At 39.7% G+C, this 15455-nt stretch overlaps 1 protein-coding gene across 6 annotated transcripts in view; it reads left to right on the forward strand.

The window, feature by feature from the left end:
* MAP3K20 (mitogen-activated protein kinase kinase kinase 20) overlaps positions 1-15455 on the forward strand; it is a 90981-nt gene that overhangs the window by 56819 nt on the left and 18707 nt on the right. For 5 of the 6 annotated variants that reach the window (XM_035331159.1, XM_035331160.1, XM_035331157.1 and 2 more), the window contains 5 exons: positions 1551-1686; positions 12851-12895; positions 13755-13785; positions 13906-14045; positions 15208-15270. In XM_035331159.1, the coding sequence (XP_035187050.1) occupies positions 1551-1686; positions 12851-12895; positions 13755-13785; positions 13906-14045; positions 15208-15270 (415 nt within the window). Of the gene's footprint in view, positions 1-1550; positions 1687-5993; positions 10929-12850; positions 12896-13754; positions 13786-13905; positions 14046-15207; positions 15271-15455 lie in introns of those variants that run through there. The other variant, XM_035331161.1, reaches the window with a different exon arrangement.

Here is a 15455-nt window from a genome sequence, read left to right on the forward strand (position 1 = left end):
TGGTAGAGTTTGCAGTAGTTTGCTAGTTATTCCCACTCTTGAATCTTTTCACTGCACTTCTGTCTGACAGAGATGTCTTACTGAAGTAGGACATATATAAGATTACGGTTATTTACATTCCTTTATTTATTTAAATAGGCAATTTGGGTATATGCTTTCCCACATTAAGAGCCTGAACTCCTTTAGATTGCTAGTGGAAAACAGCTAAATAATTCCATGATAGAACAGGGTATTTACAGGAAAAATACACATATTTTTTCCCCAAATAGAAATGATAACTACTGTGCCGTTAGTACTTTTATTTTCTTTCTGTAAACATCAGAAGCAACAGACTTTTTGCAGTGTGTTTACAAAGAGAAAATGTTGTGAAAGTTTGAGCAGATGCAGTTGACATTGCTTAGTCTCAATAGCTATCTTAAGAGCTCTCTTCAGGATCTGTCTCTTTAGGAGCTCTCTCTATAGGAGCAAAATGAAAACAGTGTGATGAATTATTCTCATAATGTGAATGGGAAATAGTTGAAGTAACAGTCAGGATACAGGTGGCAGGCAGCATGCAGTCTACCAAACAAGTCACAAAAGCTTTTTGCTAATAACTTCCATGCAAATAAAGTCTGTGATACAAACTAAAATTTTCTTTGGTTATTCCACAAGCAAAATGTAGCTGAATTTACTGATGGAGTTATTTTTCTGTATGTTGCAGTACACACCCGTGCCTTTGTAGTGCAAAGCTTTGTTAAACTCTTTTCCAGGAGCAGTTCAGTTCATTTATTTAAAAGATACTGTTCATTAGAAAGAATGTCAAAGGAAATCACTTCTTTAAGGGACAAAATACATGAAGTGTAACCCAAGAGAGATCATATCTAAGCTCCTTAGATAGATCCTTTGCTTCCTCTCTGTCTTGTTTTTCACACCTTTACATGTATGGTGAAAAGCAGAAAAAAGTAAACCAAATCCTTTTATTAATTGTTCCTAACTTGAGAAGCTTGTAAACATTTTCAGGTCTGGGTCATATCATGCTTTATATTCTTGCTCGTACGTGTGTACTCTTATATCTTAACCTAGTGAAACAGGAAAGTTAGCAGCAAAAATACTAAAATAGTGTTTAGGTGTATGATGAACATGAGTCCAAATAATTTTTTTGGCCACATTATAAACCCTGGCAAATGGTCTTCTCTAGACTACTCGTATTGTATTGCCAATGGTTGTCCCATTATCACTACTTAAATGCAGATTCTTTAGGGATAATATATTTCACAATGTTTGGCTGGGAAAATGGCATTTTAGTTCTTAGAATTTTATTATTAGATGGCATTCCTACCCCTTTTTAAATTTTATTTTCTTCAGTTGAAGGTATTGTGGTTATTCTGAAGTATAAACATTGTCAGTTGTTCTTAAAGCTCTGAAAGGCTTTGCATCTGGTAATTAAATGAACTGCTTGAGTTAGTATTGTACTTTTTAGTCTTTCACATTTAATTAACATTCAGGTGGGAATTATGAACAATTTATATCTGTCAGGAAAAGACAAGACATAACAAATTGTCTCCGTGCAGATGTGAAATTGAAGCAACCTTAGAGAGACTAAAGAAACTGGAGCGTGATCTGAGCTTTAAAGAGCAGGAACTAAAGGAACGGGAGCGACGTTTGAAGATGTGGGAGCAGAAGTTAACTGAACAGTCCAATACTCCTGTAAGTAGACAATAATTCACAATAATTCAACTTATTTGGAGCTTTGTCTATGCAAATCTCAGGACACACCTTGGAAATAGTGCCCCCATTTTCTTCATTTGTTGCATTGAGCCAATTAAAGTTTTATAACATCACTGCAAATAACTATATATATATATTTAATGATCTAGTACATTAAATATCAGATACTTTCTGTAGTTTATTTTGTTCCATGGGTCCTTGAGTAGTTTCCCATTGATTTAATTGCAGTTCTTAGCTTTAAAAGTTGATTGCATTCAATAAAGTCATTTTCAAGTAGAAAGCTGTTGACTTTAAATGGATGCAGGATTGGTCTTAGAAGTAAAATTTGTTTCTTAGAGAAGAAAACTTGAGAAACCTATCTAGATCTTTGTAGTCTTTCCTTTTGCTATGAGAAGAGGTAAATTTCCATGCCATGAAAAGCGGGTCAGCATGTGAGGTGTTTATTTAGGGCTTTGTTCATAATTATAGTTAACATACTTGTACTGGCCATTTGTTAGCTATTAGAACCACCACATTTCTATTAATAAATTGAACAAAAAATTTCTTTGGGTTATCTCAAATTTCTTACTGAAGTATGATATTCATGATGACAGATTGGCAGAAAGAGCACTACAGGGTTAGTGCCTGACTACACATACTATGACAGAATTGTTAAGAAAAATACCACAATTACCCACTTGTCTTTAAAGTACTAGCCAAAACAAATACAAAATTGAGTTTGCAGTAGCATATGACTTACTTATGCACAATTTTATCCTACTTATAACATTGATTCTAGCCAGAGCCATTTACATACAACTTATTTTTAAGGCATGGCTTATTCCTGTTTTTTGAATGAAGTTGCATTCATGTTCCAGCTATGACCATGTAATGAAATGATGAAGAGTAAATGTTTTCCTATGTGCAGATACTATATGTTCCTAGTAGATACCTGTATGTCTGCTTTAATGCTTGCATACTTCCAGTAACTGAGCTTTGGACCATCGTCTGTCTTGCACACAGCATGAGACATGGCCTTAATGAGCAAATCTTTTCACAAGCAAGACCCTAGGGTGTTTTTTTTTATGCTGTATTTGCCTATGACTTCTACTTTTCACTTGTAGCTGGCATTGCTGAATAAAGCATTGTGCGAAGGCCTATTTTGCTAAGCATGAACTGTCTTTCTGCATAACATTAACACAACTCTCCTATTGCACTTAAGTGCAATTTCTTCTTACAGAAAAAGACAGGTTTGTTTTTTTTTTCCGTAGATCTTTAATGAACTGTTACATGGAACAGCTTTTTAAGAAAGAAAAAGCCCTTTTCTTGGAAAAAATTGACATTGGTGAAAATTGGCTATTCTAGTAGGATTTGTTTCTTCAGAGCAAATGAAGTTCTACAAGGCACTGGTTACAAATACAACTCTCTTAAATTCATAGCTGTAAATCATTTAGAAAATATCCCCGGGCATTCTCCTTGCGAGTTGTAATCCTGGGAGTCAGGTGTCTCCCTCCATCCATCCCTTGATTCAGGATATGTTTGCTCAGTAATGCCAAACCATATGATTGCAACAGGGAGGTGCACTGTTTGATTTTAAGATACCTTAGCTGTAACAGCAGTAGTAAAGACATGGAAACCTGGAGCTAGTAACAGCTTAGGGTGCCCACTAAGCTTATACCTGGTTCTTAGCCAACACTAGCCGCAGTTGTGTCTCAGAGGGTACTGTCACCCCTGCTGTACATTCTGTAGTCACTTCTTTGTTCTGCTCTGAAGCAAAGGCCAGAGGCCAGCAGATACTATTGAAGCGGTGTGCAGGAGGAGAAACTCAAACCAAGTGGAAGGAGAACAGAGAATCTGTCCCTGCCACTTGGTTCTCCAATGTTTTAGAGTTGGTAGAAGTTTCATCCTGCTATCCCACATGGTAGGTGGCTCTCAGTAGCAGGCTACTCCTCCTGTAAAGAATAAAATATAGCTTTACACACATCAGCATGAGAGGGATGAGACCATTCCTTAGAAACGCTTCTGTGACAGTGTTTGTCCCTGCTTTTGTTTTGACCCTGTTTCTGCTGTGTCTTATATGGCAGACACCTTTTAGTCTGATCCCTGAAATTCCCTCTGTGCAGATGTCCAAGAGCCTCTTGCGCAAGGGAATCTGGAGCCTTTTGGAGGAGTAAAATATATCCACAGCTGTAGTGACATGGGAGACTTCTTTTGAAAGAGGACCTGACTTTAAGAAGGGAGGGTATGTAGCTAAGCCAAATCTCATATTTAGAGGAAGACAATGAGCAAGACGTGAAATCTAAATACTCACTTGTGGTGCCACGCACCTGCAGTTGATCATTTAAGAACAGTGACTTGTATAGAGACTGGGGATCCCAGTCATGTAAAAGTCTCCTCGTGATAGTCACTATATGTAATATGACAACAAAGGCAGGTCTTGGCACAAAAAAACTCCTAAACTCTCCATATAACAAGGGGTGGCAAAATGTGGAGGTGTTAAACTAGAAAAATGAGCCACAACTGTGGCCCACTAACAGCTTAGCCCATTGCCAAACATTGCACAAACACTGTCTGAGAAATGTGTTTTATAGGAAAGCTGTTTCACAGCTTTATTATCTTTGCAGAGGGTTCTTCCCATGTGTCAAGGGATGCAGGTCCGTGGATGTAAAGTGACTAAAATGTCAGTAGCAGATGAAAGAACTGCCTGGCACTAAATCATGTGTGGTGGGCATCTCATTTCTGTGGCTAGTTCTTGTTTTTTAAGTGACCCTTCACTATATTAGTAGGAGCTTTTGGTGTTTTTTATCTGAGTAGTGTTTTGGTGATGATGTGATCATTTTTTCCTGTACAGCCAGGTGTCTGGAACTTTAGTTGGAGATCCTTCCATCACATAGACAGCCATAGGAAACAAAAAGAATATTTAGTGCTCCATATCTCTCCAACATTTTAAGTTTACATTCATTTCTTAAACACTGACCACTTACTTTTGTAACCACAACACAAACAGAAAGCCTACATACATAGGGAAAACCTGAGAGGACAAAAGACAGTTATTCTCCTTTTTTAACAGCTAGTTAATATAAGTGGTTTTGCAAAGAAATGGGCACTCTTTGAGCAGCGTGGCCATGAAGCCTCCAATGTGACAGACGATGGCATCACCATAATCTCCCATGTAGCCTGTTGTGATCAACTGTTGTCAACACTTCAGTCAATTTTCTAATTAGGTTAAGAAAGATGTGGAAAAAATATGAATTTTGGGCAGGTAGTTTTTCAAACAGCTTTGGAGAGAAAGGCCATTTGAGTTGTTCACACACTGCTCCTTTGCTCTTGATTTAGTAGGCAGCTTAATTTGGGATCGAACACCTGAGTTTTTATTCCCTGTGAAGAGTAGGCAAGCATGTCACTGAGGTTACTCACTTGGTCACTCTGAAGAGGTGTTAATCACTATTTAGCTGGAAAGGGCATGTTGTGGAAAACACTGTAATAACAGACAGACTGGGAGAGGAAAACACCATTATCTTTAGGTGAAGATTGAATCAGTAGAGATTTAATATCACGTACAACCAAATGGGAAAGATCTATTGATATCATTGGGGGGGGGGGGGAACACAACCAACCTGAAGAAGCTGACCAGCTGACCAAATAGCCCCCTCTTCCCATTCCTGTTCCTCCCTGGGACAGCTTCCAGAAGCAATGTGCTGGCACGGGCTGGAGGCTGGTTCCTGTCTCCTTTGAGTTGGTGAGAGGCTTGTTTCTGACTGTGGCCGTAGCAGGGTGGCCCCTTCTTCTCCTTTTGACCATATACTCAGAAAGAGTCTTTGCACAAGTAATACTGCTGCTGTTATTTCTGATATTTGGAGGACTGCTACTTCTGCACCAATCTTTGGGAGCTTGTTTGGGTTCTCTAATCTTAACATGATTTATTCTTCAATCCTGAAAGGTTCAATTAAGCAACTGACTCAGACTTGTGTTGTACCTGCATTGCCCCAGGAGCCAGTCTACCTGGCTAGGAAACATTGTAATCTGTTTGATGATATACAAAATGAAGGATTGAAGAGTTTGAACCTCCTTTTATCATGAAAGCTCTGCTACCTGTGGCTTTTGCCATGTGATTCAGTGATTTTGCATTTTCATTTAAGAACAATGACCACAGAATTAAGCTGTCTGAATTCTTGATCTCCATATTGAGATTGACTAATCGTTATGCTTCTGTTTATTGCCAACTAATCTGGTGGTGTCTTTTTCCTTGATTTTTTAAAATTGGTTCTAACTTTCACTTTTGCTCTGTCCTTTCCTCCTTTAAATAGTTTTTCTTACCTCTTGCTGCAAGAATGTCTGAGGAGTCTTACTTTGAATCTAAAACAGAGGAGTCAAACAGTGCAGAGATGTCATGTCAGATCACAGCAACAAGTAACGGGGAGGTAGCTGGCATGAACCAAAGTCTGAAGGCCTTGATGATGACGGGCTTTGGGGATATCTTCTCTCTGAACCAAGCAGGATCTGTCCTGCGTTCTGGAATGCAGATAAACATGCAAGCCAAAAAGAATTCTTCTAAAACCACCTCTATGAGAAAAGGAAAGAAAATCAACATGGCTTTGGGTTTCAGTGAATTCGACTGGTCAGATGACGATGGTGATGATGATGATTATTTTGATGACACAGATGATAGCAGCGAATGAAATCAGTTATAGAATTAAATTTGAAATCGGTTTTAGCAAAGCAAACCAATAAAGTTGTAGAACAAGAATCCTGTCAGTTTGGTCTGTTCAAATCCTGTAAAAGAAAAAAAGATGTTTTCCTGGCTGAGCATGTTTGTGTGTAGAAAGACGTTGTTTTTGTTTAGATTGTGTTGACTTATTTCTGCTTTGATGAAATTTGGAATTAAACTTTCCAAAGTAATTGAGATTACTATTAAGAACCATGATTATATCTATAATTCTTGATGCCTGATTACAGAAACTATGGCTTGATAAACTTAAGATCTGAAAACATTGGGGGAAACTTCAATGCTTTTAATGCCATTAATGTACTTCAAATATTTCTTTTGTGTTTTTTGTCATTTTCCTTACCCCTTTAATTGTCAATCACATGAATATATTTGTACTTCCAGATTTGCTATTCTCTACAATCCAATCTTTCTTGCTGTTGCAGTGAAGGGGTTTGCTGTGTTTCTAATTTAAAGCCTTTTTCAAGGCAGTTTTGTGGGAAGTCACAAATACATGTCTTGGGAGAAGGGGAGCTTGGCTGAGAGAAATAGAGGGGTTAGTTAAATACACAGTTTGAAAACTGAATAGCAGCAGAATCTAGATAATCCCTATTAGTAGATGATTTGTATAAATGTTCTTTTTTTCCCCTCGCGTGTGTGTGCATGTGTATATAATTCACTCTAGCAAAGCGAATTGCAATCAGACCTCTGCATCTATTATCAGATATTGTGATCTAGAAGCTAATTTTCAGTTATGTTGATGTAAATCCAGGAAGCCTCATTAACTTTGATGGACTTATTCTTGTACCTGAGAGTAAAAATGGGTGTTAGCAAATTTTGATTCTGTTGCACCTCTTAAGCCCTGTGTGCTAGCTATCCTTACGAAAGGACAAAGAGAAGTCACAATGACATTTCAGCTTGGGCCCTACTACTGTGGCTTGTGTGAAATTCTCAGTGATGGCAGTAATGTGAGGAATATTTACGAGTCTCTGAGTATCTATTTTTTGTAGCTAAATCACTTTTAAAGTATTGCCACTGCTGTTATGACTTACCGTAAAACTCAGTGTGTAACAATCTGCTACAATAATTGCCTGCCAGGCACTTGTGTTGAGAGCAGTGAGTACGTTTCTCCTGATGACCCCGTTAGCAGTGATGCAGGAGGAGGGAGGGAAACCAGCGCAAACAGAAATGCAGGTTAGAAAGGAAGCTGATGTAAAATATTTGCCCAAAGAAGAAGGGCAGCATTTCAAAAGAAAAATGTTACTGTCTAGTTCAGCTGTAGTGGGGATAAGTCGTCAAAATCCCATTCTCAATTACTGGAGGGGTTTCTTTTATGAAAACTTCTGTTTTTGAGTGGCTTCTTTAATTATAGGCTTGTCTGTTACACAGCTCTAACCTACGTATTATGGTGAGTGTTTTTGTAGATAGCTTAGAGAAAAATAGATACATTAGATAACAGCAGGCCTGAAATCATTACACGTTCAGACAACAAAAGAGAAAGTTCTTTGAAGGAGTTTTCCCAGAGTGACGAGTGGGCACCTCTTCGGGATGTGAGAGGATTGTTTTATTCTTCAGCATCAGCACTGGTCTGGTAGCCTGTGAGGCAGCGAGCGCTTCAGTCCGAGCTCTCTTGCTCTGCTCGGTTTTCACAGGGCTAGTCCCTCCCAAACGCTCAGTTTCCGTAGGATATTATTCCTCATGTCCCCTTCTTCCTAACATGCAAACCCATTGGCTTGAAGTTAACCCTCGTGTATCAGGAAGCTTCTATCACGATAGAATCATAGTTTAAATGATGTAATAAGCTTACTGTGTATCCCAGGAGGAAACATGCTCCTTCAGCACAGATAGGGATGGCATTTTAGGTCCATCAGAGCAACCTGACTTTAGGGAGAACAAGGGACGTTGAAGGGCAAAGAACAAAATGGAAATATAAGCAAATAGGCTTTTTCTAGTGCAGATTTGTACTATTTTTGTAAGTCTACGTCCGCTAACACCCACCTGCCACATTGCACACAGGAGAATTTGATGTATTCGTGTAATCTAATAGGTGCACTTAAGATCTTATGATGTGTCATTGTGTGTAGATTACTGTACCACACATGCAGTGTAGTGTTGTACAAGTTTAACTGAAAATGAAATTTGGTTCAATACATTTAGTGTTCAAAACTATATCTGTATATAGCACTGATGTTTTGCACTTTTTAGCATCTGACACTCTCAGAGCACTTTATGCACGTTTATATTTGTGTGGGTTTTTAATTGAATTTTTAAATCCACTCCTTAATCTTTACAGAATTGAAAATAGTCCTTAAGTAGTATGGCTTTCTTAGTTATAAAATGACAAGATTTAAGTCTCTTAACAAATTTTTGGTGCTTATTACCCGTGTGTGTAACTTATTTCAGCAAAATATTGTCAGAATTTGGTAGCATCCTCATAGAAATTTCTACAATTTACTTAGTTCCAGTTATTTTTTGAAAAGAAAGAAAAAATTACTCTTCCCCTTTCTTTCACCACACGTTATTTTTCAAAGCAAATTAAGCTATATTAAGGAAAAAAAAAAAATAAACTCATAAAACTTGCTTGTGTGTTCAGAGTAGCAAAGGTCTGTGAATTGTAGAGGAAGTTAAGGATAACATGACACACACTGTTGGTGCGGTTCCCTCATGACAGTGTTATACTTACGATATTGGCTCTGCTTATGAGAAAAGAATGGTATTGATTGCATTTTTACTTTCCTGCGATGGCTTTCATAACAGGTGTCTGCAGTTTACAAGCCAAAAATCATATGTGAGCATCAGCTGTGTTTTTTCTGCCTCTGTTACGCTCCTAGCTAGCTAAAGATTTTGGAAGTGTCTCTGTAGGGCCGGTATGTTGGTTGGAGGAGATCAGAATATTTTGTCTTCCACACCTGATACTGCTCTGCAGTACAGCCCGGTCTGTCTTCTGCCTGTGTCAGCACCACAACGTCCACTGCCACATGGTGCCTTCCCATGCCTCATAGGCCTCTCAGCACACTTGTCCCCACTGGGCGTTTTGGGATCCCAGATTTCTCTACCTTCCTTAGTGCTCTGCAGGTATCTGCAGTAAAATAGTATTGCTGTAGTTGACAGAGGGGAAATGCAAGAAATGGGCCTGGACTTCTCATTTTTAGCAGGCTGTTGTACTGCCAGCATTGACTTGGATGTGTGGCCCAAGAGAAGAACGGTGAGGATAGTCTTTTGGCTCGCTTAAAGATGCAGGGTGAGCTGGGACCAAGACAGGGTGTCCTAACTCCCAACTTCGTTTCTTTTCCTTCAGCACAGGGGAAAAAAAACAGGGGGGAATTAACGGGGTGGAACTCTTGATCTGTTTGTTCTTGTGACCATCACACCAGTAATTCCTTGGAGTAGCAAGTGTTCTGAGGTACAGTGTGTAGGTGTGCTGCATCCTCAGGCTGGTCGGATGCCTGGCTTGGAGTTCATCCCCTCTAGATGTGAAGGGCTTTTGGGATATGAGGTCTGGAGTAGGTCCTTGTCGCACAGTCGTGTTCTTGACTTGTCATTTGTTTATTGTTTGAGCAGTTTTGTTAGGTGTTGACTCCCTCTCCTTCTGGATCTTAAAGCGGTTATTCTGAGTTAAATACATGTTGCAATAATGATTCATATTGCTATCAACAGTAGTGAGTCGGTAGTGTGCATACAGCTATTCAGTATCCAGCAGAGTTACTGTGTGTCTTTAGTACTGTAGTTCCTTTTTCTGTAATCAGGCAGCTTTTACAGGTTTTTAATACGACCTCTAACTTGACAGAGGTTTTAACTACAGTCCTATGTAGAATGTTCAGGTAGAAAGATAAGTTCATTTAGTAATTTTCACAGCCCTTAAAATGCACTGGTAGGAATCTGGAGGAGAATCCTTTCCCTTTTCCCCCAGACTTCAACTTAGTGTACACTGTAAAATCTGCACAGAGATTTCTGATGTGTGAAGATTAAATTTTAAAACTGTAGAACCAACAACCTTCTTTAAACATTTTATATTGTGTGCTAAATATTCATAATGCCTTTCAAAGTCAGATATAGTCCACTGCATTTCTTGCTTTTGCACTACTGAAAAAGTTTTGTACTGAATAATTGAAATTGATGCTACTTACACTTCAAGTGTGAACAAATGAAATTTGAATAGAAAATATTTTCACAGTGTTATTTTTTTTTCTCCCTTCTGAAAAAACAATGATGAGCGCAATGCCTGTGCCAAAACTCTTGTGCTGTAAACTGAATATATAATTTGTGTGGAACATGCGATGTTACACTACTGTGTGGTAAAACCTTGCAGCGTCAGTTACTCTCTTTATTGCACTTGACATATGATGTCTTGTTTTATTCACACTGTGGATTTGATTTTCCAGTGTAAAAACAAAGCAAACAACCAAAAAGGAAACCATGCAATGTATTCAATTTCCTCAATTGGTGTCATAAACTTTCTTTTGATGTGAACTTTTTTCTTTGCTTCTCTCTGTTCCAAACTTCTATTTTGCAATAAACATTTTGACAGTAAATTTTATGCATCTGTGTCCCTGTGTAAAATGCTGATGTTTCAAGAGGTTCCTTGTTGTCTGCCGGTTTAAGTCATTTTTTATCTTACTCAGTATATGACATTTCTCCATCTTTTTTTTTCTTTCTTTTTTTTTTTTTCCTGAATTTTGAAATATTACAGAACATATTCTGCCTCTGGTTATATTTAAACATGGGAAAACCTGAAAAAATCCATTGTGCAACCAAAAATACAATATTGGACTTCTCCAGTAAATGGTTTAATCATACAAGTCATTCTACCAGGCTCCTCATGCAGCACCAGCCCATTTGACTATTAAATACCCACAAAAAGCAAACCCCACTGCCTTCATAAGGATCTTTGTGGTGACCACTTGACCTCCCTCGTGCTCAGATGTTACCCCAGCATTACTTCTGCCCCGCAGACTCTTGCACAGGCTGCAGGTAACTGGTGGCCTAGGGTATGCCTGACTAGCAGTAGGTTGCTACACCATATTTTCAGTCAAAAAGTCAGGAAGGTCTCGTTTTATCTAGCTAGCACATCTTCCCGTCTGCCACTTCACCGTGATGCCTTTGGCTCTGTCCACTTTGGGGAGGCAGTGAGCAAAGGGATGGGTGTGAGGGCCTGGCAGGTCCTTCTCACAGAGGTGCTTTCGGCTGGTCTCATGGATGGTTTGTGCCCAGCAAGGTTTGGCTGTGATGGTGGTGGTGGAGCAGGAGGAAGAGGGTCTGAAGAGTCCTCAAGTCAGGCTGGGCATAAAAAAGTTGTAGTTACGGATGCAAAGTTATGGGGCATCAGGCAGCCAAAAGCTCTTCAGTGGGAGTTTCACATGGATACTGCAAAGGGCATGTCTGGAAGTTGTGGGTGGATTACACTAGAGCCTGGTCTTGGTGCCTGGAGAGCCAGGGAGGTGCTCCAGCTGGACCAGAATGGGCAGCCCTGCCCTGGGGGATCGGTGCTCAACTGGACGCAGGCAGGGTGAAGGCCTGCTGGGGGGGCATGCTTGGCCTGTGGTTGGGGGCTGGAGTGTTTGTGGGCCAGTAGAGCCCACAGGAGGTAACAAAACAAACCCATGAGGGCTGGTGGGCAACCAACCTGGTTCTCTTTTGAGTCAGTGTTAAATACATCAACTAAGTTTGCAACTGCATCATGACATTGAGCCTTTGGGAGACGCTGAGTGTCCAAATGCGTACATACAAATTAATGTTAACCCTTTATCCAGATAAAAATGTAAAGAAGGTGAAGCCTGGGATAGGATATTCCTGAGTGAGTAAAACAGAAATCAGTATTGCAGTGAGGTCTTCTACTGTGTCAGCTTCCATATCGTCCCAGAATTTCGCACCCATCCTCCTGTGCGTCTTTGTGGTTTCCTTTGTGCTTCAAGAGCTAACGGCATTGTGCATACAGCACATGTACCACGCACGGGCTGCGACCATGGATGGGTTGGGGATTCGGCGCTCACAGAGCCTCAGGCGAGCAGTTACGAAGCGCTGGCAGAAGCCAAAGGAGAATTGTCCTTGCGGGATGACTAGCTACAGTGGCCTGACTCCAAGTTCTGCTTTCACTACTGATTAGTGGCAGCTTTACTTCCTTCTGCAGAAAGTACCCGTTGTTCTGGAGAGTGTCATAATCACAGCATTATTTTCATTGCAGAAATCAGATGGTATCAAATATGTAACAAAAGCAAAAGCCTTCCCGTAGCATCAGAAACCAGAGGCGAGATAGCTGGAGAGTCAGCCCGCGATCGGTCTGAATCCGAGGGCTCAGGCTGTCAGCCATGCGAAGGGCTCTCAGTATGGGAGTCACAGCCCAACAGCCTCCCCTTCGCAGGAGAAAAGGAACCAAGTAAAATTGTCTACGGGAGTGAAATTTGGGTGGAGGGGAGACAAACAGTCAGACGGTTTTCTTTTCAATCCGTATCTCTCACACAGCTGCTGCCGTCCTTTGATATTTGTGCATGGACTGAAGAAGATGTGGTGAGTATCTTGTGCTAACGCGGCCGGCGTTGCGCTGCTGGAGCTCTCCAGCAAATTGTGGTGGGTATGGAGGGACCGAAAGTCGGATCAGAATACCTGGGTGAGATTGTACTGCCAGTTGCTTGGGGAAACTTGTGTCCCAAATTAAGGATCTAAGTGACCCTGATAAAATAGCCACATTCTCCAACGCCCAGAAAATTTGTGCTGCAAGTTTTCAGCAGCCAGCACTGAATTCCTAAACAATCATTAAGGAAATGTGGAAGTGCTGCAAGAAGATCTAAGCAAGACTTGTCCTGGAGAAGACAAAATGGGTTTGGAGGTTTCCATGTTGCTGGGATGGAAATTAACTGAAGGTTAAGGGCTTCAGTGGGGTGTAGCCTTCTTTTTACTCTTATGCTCAGTTAAAATGCAAAGAACTAATATCAATGATTTGTCTCTAGCATGCCACTGTGCCATAGTGATTTTAATGTCCCATTTGGCACTCTCCTTGTGTAGTGCAACATGGGGTTGTTCAGCTAAGGCTGAAAACCCTAAAATAGAGACGAATGCCAGAGCAAAAGTGAAAATAGCCCTGGCTACTGCTTGACTTTGGCCCTTTTATCACATGACAGATTGCTAAACTTTTTGCCTCAGTCCTATTATTCCTCATAAAATTAAATTAAGGAACACGGTTGTAAAGTAGAAGGCAGGTAAAAACAATGCAGTCACTGATGTTGGAAAATCTTGAGTCCTGTAATCCCAAATAAGTATTTTTTAAATTAATTTTTTAAAGAGTGATTATATTTATATGCTCCAAATAACAATAATATAAAATTTTGCTGATACGAATTTCAAGATTGATTACTCTTTTTTTTTGCAGTTTTTGTGGATGCAACAACTTACTAGAAAAGGTAAAAGCTATTCATGTGTACCTTCATGTTCATATTCATGAATATAAATACCTTTGTTTATCTTTTTCTCCCCTCAATGAAAAGCCCTGTGGATTTCTGAATAACCTCTCTTATCTTAAGGCGATGCTTCTGGTGAAATGAGTGTATATGCTAGATTGTTTAAGGAACATCATATCACTGGGAAACGATTGCTTCTTCTAGAAGAAGAGGATTTAAAGGACATGGGAATTGTTGCCAGAGGACACATCATCCATTTAAAGGTATCTGATAGTATATGTTGAAAGTTAGAGTAAATTATAGTGTAAATATTGAGAAGGATTCTACAGTTTTACAGTAATAGTAATTTTAAAAAGTTATAAATCAAAATAGCATGTTTGGTACAAAAACAAACAAAAAATAACAGAGTTCCAGATTTATATGGCTCTGGAACCCAAAGCAACCTGAACGTTTTATGAGGTGTAAAAATGTGCCATGATCTTCATACTCCTCCACACTTCTTACTTTTGTTTGGGGCAGGACCAACAGTACTGCTGGGGGTTTGTCTAAGGGGGCCATTTACCCAGCAGGAAGCTTTGGGTATCTTCAGAGAGTGCTCCCTGAGATTTCTCCTCAGCTAAGAGAAGATCAGATATTGAAAAAGTTATTTGAACTTAGATCTCTGAACTTCTCCGCTTTCACATCTCGCCTGTAACTTAAAACCTACATTGACCAACAGAACTCCCTTAGACAAGGGGTTTCATGTTTTTCTGAATACCTAAAGTTTGCAATGAATTCAGAAAGCTGTAGTCTGGAAAACGTGATCACAGCAGCAGTAATAGCGTTAATGCTGTAGCCACAGGAGATAGTTAGGTTTCCTGGCAGTCAGCTTTGGAAAAAGATTTTGCTAAAAGCAGCGTCAGGGATTCTGTTGGGTCTCAATGACTTTATACCACAATTTACTAGTAAAGAGATACTTCTGTCCTAATTGCTAATCCTGCAAATTTAGCTTCATCTTTGTAAGTCACAGAGATTTATTCCCCTTTTGCTCATCAGCTGTTTTTCCATAGCACACACCATTACTGATATCTTTAATTTACATTTCCTACAGGGAAAATTATTGAAACTTAATAAAGTCAATAATGCCCAGAATGAAAGATTTCAGCTTCCTGGGTTGACTGAGCATAAATAAAAACAACCAAAACAACCCCCAAACATCTCTTTTTCTGATTAAGCAGATCTGACTCTGAATGCGAAATGGGGTCGATCTAGCGAGACAGTTTCCAGAGCAGAGCTGTATTTTAAACTGCTCTCACATGCCCTAATGTATCTACAATGAAAAGCACAGCGTATGCTGAACTGCCCTGTTGTTTGTGCTGGTATTTGTGGTATTAATACAACACTGAATAATGCTCATCTGATTTTGTTGTGTTCTTTTTTTTATAGACTGCGATTGAGAAGTTAACCCATGACTACCTAAATCTGTTTCATTTTCCACCGTTAATTAAGGTAAGTCTGATTGTTTATATAAGAAATGCTTCTCATGGTGGTATAAATATTTTACTGTTCTCACGTCTCAACTTCCCTGCCGTTGGCTGGAGGGCGAGGCAGCCTCTCACGCAGCGGGTCCGTCACTGCTTTGACAAATGTGGAGGAGCAATGGGTCTCATCAGAACAAGTGGTTTAATACTAGA

This window comes from Oxyura jamaicensis, chromosome 7 (genome assembly GCF_011077185.1).
Source record: "Oxyura jamaicensis isolate SHBP4307 breed ruddy duck chromosome 7, BPBGC_Ojam_1.0, whole genome shotgun sequence".
In the NCBI taxonomy this organism is placed as follows: domain Eukaryota; kingdom Metazoa; phylum Chordata; class Aves; order Anseriformes; family Anatidae; genus Oxyura; species Oxyura jamaicensis.